Consider the following 10,111-nt stretch of genomic DNA (forward strand, 5'->3'; position numbering starts at 1 on the left):
GTCACGTAGTACCGTAGCCTTAATTTTCGTAAAACATGCCAGTGCAGAATGCATGTGGATTTGCCTTGAACATTAGAGATTGCCGTTCAACCCCGATCACTCTAGGATCAAACAATATAGGTGGATCCGGCTCTCCGTCCTTCGTCTAAAGTCGTTGGCGACGGTCCGACGATTTTATGGGGACATACGGCAGACTGCAAGAGGCACTCTGCCAAAACCGTTCTTTCTAATAGACCTACGGCTACCGTAAATTTTAGGCATTAATAGCGCAACTTTCTTATATATATAAATAAATATTATAATAAATCCTATATATTATTATAAGGAATTGCTTATGACTATAAGTAATAATAGTTATATAAGGGCGGTTATGCCGCTTAGTAAAAGTAGGGTAGCTAGGGGGTATATCCTCCTTACTAATTTCTATTACTAATCAATTTCCCTTTCTTCTTAACTAACCTAATATTCTTTAAGTAAGGTAAGTAATCCGCTTATGCCCCTATAGTTACTTATTAGTAATTATATTTTACTTTATTATACTTTATACCCTTTTTTATTTTATTTTTATTATTATTACCTAATTATATACGTAATTATAAGTATAATATTCGCGATTTATTAATTAGAAATATTAATTAGGTATAATTAGGTAATTTTATACGTAATTACTAGTGTAATTTTTACTAATTAATAATTATGCTTTTTCTTAGGTTAATATATGCGTAATTATAAGTGTAATTACGCGTATATACCTATTTATAATTTAATTCTTTTTATTTACTTTTTTTTTTAGTATTAACTATTTACGTATATATACTAATAATTTCGTATAGGACACTCCCTTTCTTAATAATTGCGTATACCGTATAATATTTATAATAAGTACTTAATATAGCGTTCCGGCCCGTATTAAGGGTATATAGCTCCCGACGGTCCCCGTATACTAACCTACGTAATACCCTAACGACCTTACGTTTTATAAAATAACTTCTTACCTCCTTACTAATACGTATACTTCTATATAATAGCTTCTTTATTATACGGATTCTTATATTATTTATAGGCTTTTTATCTTCCCTTTCGAAGACTTTTTATTAGATCTATAACCTAAGTATTATATAAGTTAGTATATACTACCCTATACTATTTAATATTACTATACTAACCTATATAATCTAGCCCTAGCGTTAGATTAAGCTTAACCCTAAGATTATTAAAAATAGCTATTATATACTTTTAGATATTACTATAACTCGTACTTAGGCTTTTAATACTATTTAGATAACTATATATAGTAACGCTAAGACTAGTACTAAGTTGTGTGCCCGTTATAAGGCTAGTAAAAGCATTTTTACTAATTACGTTACTTTTATAAATAAGGGCTACTCTAATTATAACTATATATTTATTATATACGAGTATATGCTCGTTACGCCTCCTATTATTACTTATATATTACCCTATACTACCTCATATCTATCTATAGTTTATTAATAGTTCGTACTAGCTTATAATATGCTTATTAAGGTCGTTAAGCGCGGTCGTAACTATAAGGGCCGTAGTAAAGTCTATATCGGCGCTCTACTTAAGTCTCTAAGTATTATCCCCGCTATATACCTCCGTATAATAGCAAAAGCCCTTAAATAAATAGCTAAGTAGGCTAAAGATAATAAAGAGGGTATATATAATAATATATAGGATTATAAAGAGCGTTACTAACTTATATAAACTCCGAGTAAAGAGTAATTAATTCGATATTTTTATATAGTATAGTATAGGAGTTTATATAGGTATATATTAAGATATAGTACGGTTAGGCTTAATACCTAAGTAATAAGGCCCCTATAGGGTTATAGGGTACTTACTAGCTATAAGCTAGAGTATATACGCTTAGTTTAGCCCGTAAGAGGCCGTAACTAACTATATAAAAGCTCCCCCTAAAGTTTAACGTTTTTAATAAAATTACAGAACTTTTATTTATCGTATATTATTATTATATATTTTTCTATCCTTGTTAGCGTTATAGATCCCCGTAAGCGTTTATATTTCTATATATATACTTATAAGACCTAGTAAGTAAAAGGATACCCCTATATATTACTATAATTATATATAAATATTTACCCCTTATTTAAAATTCCTTTTTTAGTTTTTTACTTTATATATTACTACTTTTTTAGAATAGTACGACCGCGTATTGATTTTTTACTATATTAAACGATAATTATTATAAAGTTAGAGAGTAATTAGACTTATAATATAATTATTATATATATCTTTATAGTTTTTAATATTAGAATTATAAAGCGAACTTTCGAACGTTAACTTACGAAATAGGACTTATAATAAGAAGAGCGTACGGTCTTTTCTAAGGATTTATTAATTCGTATTTAAGAATTATTTTTTTAATAATGCTTAAACGATAAAGATATCCTTTTTTAACTCTAGTCTAAAGGATTTATAATTACGGCTATAGGATTATTAATACTTCGTTAATAAAATTAGCTTTAGTAATAATAAATATTAGAATAGCTTATAATTATATAATAACGATTAGAAGAGTTTTTTTTTAGTATACTAGAAGTTACTTACTATGTTAAAGGGTATAGTAAAGAGTATTTTTATATATAGGTTCGTTAATAAGCTTATATTATTAGCCGAGATAAACTATACTTTATATATTATAAAACCTTTTTATAATAAGTTTAAGATCGGTTAAGTAAGATAAAGTACTATTATAAAAGGTTTATAACTCTTAGATTAAATTATATTTAGTTTTTAAATACGTACGATAAGCTTTTACTATTTAGATTTAAGATTTATACTAGTATTAATATTTATTTACGGTTTATTATATAGTTCTATATAGGGGTTTTTACTTATACGTCCCGGAATATACTTATATAATATTTTACCGTTATTTAATAACGGGGATTTATACTATTATAAGTTCGTTTAGACTGAGGGAAAGAAACCGTTTTTATGTCTAGTATTTATTACTACTTTTTATAATACTATTTAATAATAAAAAGTCTAATTATATTCTATAATTACTAGATCTTTAGTAAAAGTATTTATAACGTTAAGATTAAGAGTTAGTAGAATTGTTTTTATTAAAGTAGATTAGTATATTAGTAGGTAAGTAATATATATCTTAGTATATATAAGTATACTTACGTTTATAAGAATACTTCTAACTACTTAAGTTCTAAGGGCTATTTTATATAGATATACTCTCTAACTAGATTGTATTTCTATTTACGTATATGCTACTAATTCGTTCTAATTTTATTAACTTTATATAAATTTAGAACTCTTATCGAATTCGTTATTAAAAAGGTCGCCCTTATGTTATTTCTAGTTAGCTATAGTAACTATATTATTAACTTACGTTACGAATTATATAAGACTTTATATAGCTAATTAACTAAGACTAAGTTTAATAACTATTAAACGCTATTTAGAATAGTAATAATCTAGACGTATATTTTTTTAAAGTTATTTTATAGATTTATACTTTAATTATTAAGGGCTCCCTAACTATATTAACTAAAAGTACGAAGTTTAGCGAGGCTAATTATCCTTATTTTGAAGCGTATTAATATTTTCATATTTGTTTAAAGTAGTATATACACAATAAGTTCTAACTAGAAGTTATTTTACTTAGTAAACTATAAAGTAGTATTATATAAGTTAAGTAGAGATTAGAAGACTTTAGAATTAATCTTAGAGTATTAGATAGCTTTATAATTACGAGCGATACTAAGGACGAAGAGGAATTATAAATATAATTATAGTTTATTTTAAACTATTTATTAATAAGAATACTCGTTTCTATCTTTATAGTATACTAAGGTATTTACTATTATGAACTTTATTTTTTTGTCGAACTATTATAATCTTATTTTTCCTATCGTTTTTATTTTTTTTAACCTTTTTCTTAGCTTTTACTTCCTTCTTAACGAATTTTTTTTTTTACTTAACTAATAATTCCTTTTTAATCTTTATCGTTAGTTTAATACTAATACTTATTAAAAACCGTGTTTTCGAAATATTTTTATACGTCGTTTTGCCTAAAGTTTTAGTTATAATTGGCTTTATATAACTTTTTCCCTTCTTTACTAACTAAGGTTTAATAATTAGCAACTTAATTCTAGTTTAAGAAATAATAGAAAGTTAGTAATTGTTTTTTTTATATAAGATCGTAGTTTTAAAGAGGAATTTTTTTAAACTTATAGCTTCGTACGCTACTTTACGGTACTCTAAGATATTATAAGGATTCTTTATATTAATTAAAAATACTATTTATTTTATTAAAAGAATTTACTAGTTTGTTATAAAATATAAAATAATAAATTATATTATATTTTAATATAAAGTAAACGTTAAGAAGCGATTGAACTAAACTTTCTTAATAAACTTCTTAATAACTTAGACGTTAGTATAAGTTATTATTTTGAAACTATTAAGTTCGTTTTTAAAAAAGGATGCGTTATATAATATAATAGAGATATTAATTATTAGTAATTATTTTAGCTCTTTTTTTATCTACTAAATACTTCGTTCCCGCTCTTTTAAGCTTATAAAAAGAGACTTTATTAATATCGAGGCTTATACGTTTATACGTTCTTATTATATAAAAAGGGTAGAGTTTATACGAGTATTATTATTAATTAGTCGTTTTGGAATAGCTTTATGAGGAGGTATCGTGAGGTTAATTAGTTTAGTAACGTCTTATATAGAGACTAGAAGTTATTATAAATCTATACTATAATATTTATAAGCGAGCTATTAGTTTAATAACTTAAGTAAAAAGTAATTTTTACTTATAAAAAGGTAAAAAGTAATAGTTATTTTTATAATAAAGTTATAAAGAGAAAAAAAACTTTTATATCGGGGTATAATATTACGTAATTTTATATACCGCCGTACGGTTTAATATATTATAAAATTAAAATATCTCTTAAGCCGTAAATCTTTATAACCCCTATTTATAAGTTATTATATTAGTTTAGACCCTATCCTGGGTAGTGGGGTAACCGTAAAATACGATTTCTGCTTTGACATATAAAAAAAGTGTTTTGGCGGAGTGCCTCTTGCAGTCTGCCGTAGGACAGCCCGATACGACCCACTTTATAAAGCCGGCCCGCATTATGGTTTAAGAAAATCCGCGCTCCCATTTGACCCATGTTCCCGATACATGTGAGAAGTTTCACCTAGAACTGAATCTAAGGAGTTGTGGTTATTCGGGAAAGGGCATAGAACGTAGAATACACCATTCGTACAGGCTAAAGCCCAGTGATCATCATTCCTCTAGCAGGCGCCTGCTTCTTTTAAAAACCCGTCTGCTTCCCATTGGTGAAGAGCCACCTTCTTCCGCACAACTTTGAGCTCAAATGGAAGACGAATAGCATGCGTGTCTTGAGCTCCAGATTCTACATGTGAGCGAAGAATTTGCGGAAAAAGTGAAGCAACATAAAATACCTAGACACGAACTCCACCGGGACCGGTATCCAAGGGAGGATGGCAAGTGTCGGGTCCTGGCTTCAATCATCCTCTGCCTTCTTTGAAGCGCCAGTAAAGAAGGCAATGAGTATCATCTAGGCTCCCCACATACAGATGAAGCTCATAGTTGCATATATAATGACTGCGCTTTGGCAACTTTCTTAAGCCATTTTGCCTGCCACATTTTGCGGTTGTTGCACTGATAAAAGCAAAGGATAACGCTGAGACATAGGTCGAAAAGCGCTGAGAACCCACACGATTGCAGCCGTTGTGAATATGGCAGCTCCGACAGAGATCTGCGTTGGATGGATCTGTGGGCAGACATCGAAGACAACTTCGGTGTGTCAGCAGTCGACTTGGGCATTGTTGGTGCAGAGAACCCATACTGAGGTGTAGATGAGAAAGACACTGACCTGGATAGCGCCTTTCATCCAGCTACGACGTTTCGAATCTAGTATGAGTGGTAGCATTGCGGCCAGCGTATGGAAACTGAGCCTGAGATGATGAGTTGTAAGGATGAGCTATACTCGTAGACGCTGGGTCTTACTGGGCTGTAGATGACAATAGCCTGGATTCCGACAAAGAGAGATGTTGCGGCCATAAACAAGTCATATTTCTTGCCTTTCATTGCCTCGTAATCGCGATCAAAGAGTCCTGATTTACCGTTAGATTGCGATGCATGAAGCATGTCGACCGAGCTGGATGATGTTTTGTCGCGCTTGGCGAAAGCTGGAAGAGCAAAAGCACAGTAAACGGCGAGTAAAATACACTCAATGCCGTAAAAATCAAGAAACTGCCAGATTTGATAAGTATTATTGCGTAACAGAGTTGTTCAGTCATATGTATACCCCATAGCCTGCGAGGCCACCATCAATCTCGGACCTTATTGACTGGCACATCGAATTGTGGCATAACCTTTTGTTGATCACTTGACTGGCCAACTCAAATCCGTTTGAGCGTACCCAATTGTGCCAATCAATAATTCGCGCATTAGTTGCATTGATGCAGTCATGGCCTTCGACAGCCGTCAGCAAGTCGTCAATTGCTTTTGCGTCAATAGTAAGATAAAAAGTTGACAAGCCTTTTCTCCTCTCGATGAAAAGACCCTTACCTCACATTGAAGCAGCATTTATAGGGCGTTTATTTCAATTAGTTCTTATTCGAGACGATTGTTTTCGCAATACAATTTCCTACGTATGGGAGGATCTTGGGAAGATATTCGAGGTCCTAATTCTTTTCGCGGGCTTGTCTTCTACTTGAAGAACAGTGTCTCCACTGGCAAGATCAAACTTTGTCCGCGACGATCTCTAGCCAGCGGCCCTAAAGATGCTCTACCCTTGCAATGTTGTAAAATAACTACGTGCCTTGCTCCTCAGTGCGCAAAACGGAAGTCAAGTCTTTGCTGCCCCTCGTCCGTGGTGTTGATAGAGTAGTCCTCCTGTTGCTCCTTGCTCATGGCGTTCCACCGCCTGTCGCGAACCTTGTTCCGCCAGATATAGAAGGCCTTGACAAAATAAAACAGAACAATGTTGAAACAGCAGATTCCGAGCAAAATTTTGTTTCCGCGGCGATACAGAGGCTGGTCGTCATCACGGTAGATGTTTGAAGCCGCGATGTTACCCGCCTGAACGAACATGTTGTACAGCGCGGCACTAACAGCTCTTGTTCGCACGGCATTGCTGTTCTTGGCATTCCATCCGACCAAGATCGCGTGACAGTAAGGGTAACTCAGCAGGCCCGTCAACAGCGCATATCTGATCCAAGTGCTGGTATCGGCAGGGAGTGCAACGAGAGCAACCAGCCAGGGGAAGATCCAGATGTTTGAGATGGAGGAAACGATGGCGCGCTCCTTGAACTTTCCGGAAACCCAAGAGATAATCAAGAGGTTGACGGCAAACAAGAACTGTGATGGGATGGCGAGAAGATTGGCCTGGAACGTCGAGAAGCCCAGTCGGCGCAGGATATAGGACAAGTATGTGCTCGGCGGGGACGGCGGGATATAGGTGGTAAGGCCGATCAGGTACAAAGGCCACTGCTCCCAGTCCTTGATCGCCTTGAACAGAAGAGACGGTCCAACAGCCTCGCTGCTCAGTGAGTTAGTTGATGTCCACAGTGAGAGTCGTAGAGTATGAGTATCCATACCGGTTGTGCATGTCACCTTTGCTTGGGTCGTCCCGCAGCAAACGGTTGACCATAATCAGCTCTTCGTGTTCGGTGAACCATCCATCTTTCCCACGGAACCAGTTCCTGGTCTGTGTAGGACCGGGCGGCATGAGACCCCACGAGAAGAGACCAATGATGAGTGTTACGATACCCTCGATAAGGAAGCTAGCCAAAGTCAGTTTTGAACAAAGAGCCCCGGTTGCGACAAAAACTTACAGCCATCTCCAACCGGCCCATCCTGCGACACCTCGCATCTGAAGGACACCAGCAGCGACGAGTGAGCCAACGATATTGACAGTGCTGAGGGCTGTCCAAAACCATGCGAGTCTCAGAGGCAACTCATTAGACTTGTAGAAGTATGTAAGCCATAGAACAATATCACTGCTTTAAGTTAGTACCTTGCGCTCTCAAAGCAAAGGTGGAAAGGATAGAGATTACGGGATGAATCCACCCATGAGAAGACCTAGCAGAGCCTTCACAGCGTAGAAGCCGGCACGGTTTGACAAGAAAGCCTGGCATCCTGCCGTAATTGACCAGCCAACCATGATCGAAGGGATCCAAACATCGGCGCCAAGCTTCTTGCTGACCAAACCACTTGGCAACTCGGCAGCGAGGAATGATAGAAGGAAAATCTGGACCATGCATAAGCCTATGAGCCTCACAAGATATCTTGTCGCATGCGGATACTAACAGTTTGTCCATAGTTGAAATCGTTCGTGGTCATGCCGAGCTCGGGAAGCTGGTGTGCGAGTTAGCGTCTTCAATACTGCCGTAGTTTACGCCTTTCACTTCTTACCATGTTGTCGGAGATTGCACGATTAATGTTGCGCCGGTGCAAATCGAGAGCACAGAACATGACCTTTCAATGCCGTTAGCTTAATTCCATCATCAATATGCTCAAAGGATGTATTTCTTACCCAAGCCCACACCATGATTTTCCTATCAATCTACGCCGAGTCTAATTAGCATTCACTTGAGTCCGTGTTGACTAACTCCGATGCGCAGGTGGACAAAAGTATACCTTCCTGACCAACTTCCTCTCATCCTCGGCCGACCATGTGTAGTTGGGATCGAAACGGTGACGGTTCTCGTACGAAGCCTTTTCGTAGACCTTCCGCCAGTGGTCGGCGATGCTGGGATCTGAGAAGACATGTTCGTCGGTGGACCCGTACTGCTGGGCGACCTGCTCTTTCAAAGACGAAGCTGAAGTGTCGGTAGCAGCTTGGGTCTGGATGGTGTTGACCTCTTTAGTCGAATCCCTGAAGGGACCTTCAACTGCTTTCGAGGCCATGGCTGGACGTGACTGGCAAACAATTGACAAACCAATTGTCGTGTTGAATGCAGAGTCCTGTTGAAGTCTTTGAGCTCTAGCCACACAGAGGTACCGGGAGCATGGTCCGGTCCGCGGAGATGCAAAGACCTTTATACATTCCATCCTTGGACCCGACAATCTGGTAGTGGTATTCAAACCAGATCCATCTCAAACCTCCTTCCCGACATTAGATGACAGGGGCTCTCCAGAGACAGAAAAGCCTTTACAGTGTCGCGATGATCCAAGGCAATCACCTCATGGGCGATTTTCTCCCTTGAGCGAATAGAACTTCTTATCTATGGTGCAATTGCTTGACTGAATTGCGCCGCACGTCAATGGTCCAACGAGTTGTGCTGGGCAGCGTGGGGGGTGTGATCCGGGGTGGCTCCGGCCATGTTCAATGTCGTCGACGATAGCTGGGCGGCGGCCCTTACCTGGGGGCATGGAGCGCGCTACAAACAGCCAATTCAAGCTTACTGTACAGAGGCTTCAGCTAAGCGGAAGGAATCCCGTCTGGACTGCCGGGAGTGATTGGGGGAGTGGATGTGTGAGGGTCTAGATGCCGACTGAGGAGAGCTGCTCAAGGCCGCAAAGATGACGAGTCAATCACCATATGTGGATAGTGCGGCCGACAACGAGGATAATCCATGCCCGTCCCTATTGAGCCTTGTGTGTCTCAAGCGGCATGAGCATCCACACGTTTGTTGACGAAAAAGGCTTGGAGAATTTATTGCGTGATGGGGGCCATGGGATTGCGACAGACTCTTGGGCCGAAGTGTGAGAGATTGGCCAATCAGATAACAGCAAAAGAAACAACCCGCGTCAACTGCCAACCCCTCCGGCGGTTCCTTCAAATCGGCTGTGCAACTTGACGCCAAGAATTTATTACAACCCAATGCCTCAATCGTTCATTACTACGAGTAGATACTTAATTAAAGGCCGTAAGGTCTTTGTCTTACCCAGAGGTCTGGGTCCGACGGTGTGATTCCAGCCCTCAGCGGTGGCTTGTCAAGGGCAGAAAATGCCCCCAAGTTCAAAATAGCTCGGAAAATATACTTCAGCTCTATCGAGCTAACCATTCATTTGGGATACTGGAACTATCTCATCATCCGCTAGTATTATTTGACGGTG

At 37.2% G+C, this 10,111-nt stretch overlaps 1 protein-coding gene across 1 annotated transcript; it reads right to left on the reverse strand.

Annotated features, from left to right (window-relative positions):
* Positions 1-5,242: 5,242 nt before the first annotated feature.
* On the reverse strand, positions 5,243-9,103 carry CLUP02_16601 (major facilitator superfamily transporter; the record flags this gene model as incomplete). Its single annotated transcript, XM_049295519.1, has 16 exons — positions 5,243-5,288; positions 5,371-5,435; positions 5,493-5,540; positions 5,688-5,816; positions 5,892-6,000; positions 6,033-6,298; positions 6,354-6,395; positions 6,468-6,520; positions 6,892-7,589; positions 7,648-7,833; positions 7,885-8,049; positions 8,107-8,262; positions 8,331-8,407; positions 8,465-8,527; positions 8,586-8,615; positions 8,699-9,103. The coding sequence occupies 16 exons, from the start codon at positions 9,101-9,103 to the stop codon at positions 5,243-5,245; spliced, it is 2,538 nt and encodes an 845-aa protein (XP_049152666.1).
* Between the last annotated feature and the right edge of the window lie 1,008 nt (positions 9,104-10,111).

This window comes from Colletotrichum lupini, chromosome 9 (genome assembly GCF_023278565.1).
Source record: "Colletotrichum lupini chromosome 9, complete sequence".
Classification (NCBI taxonomy): Eukaryota; Fungi; Ascomycota; class Sordariomycetes; order Glomerellales; family Glomerellaceae; genus Colletotrichum; species Colletotrichum lupini.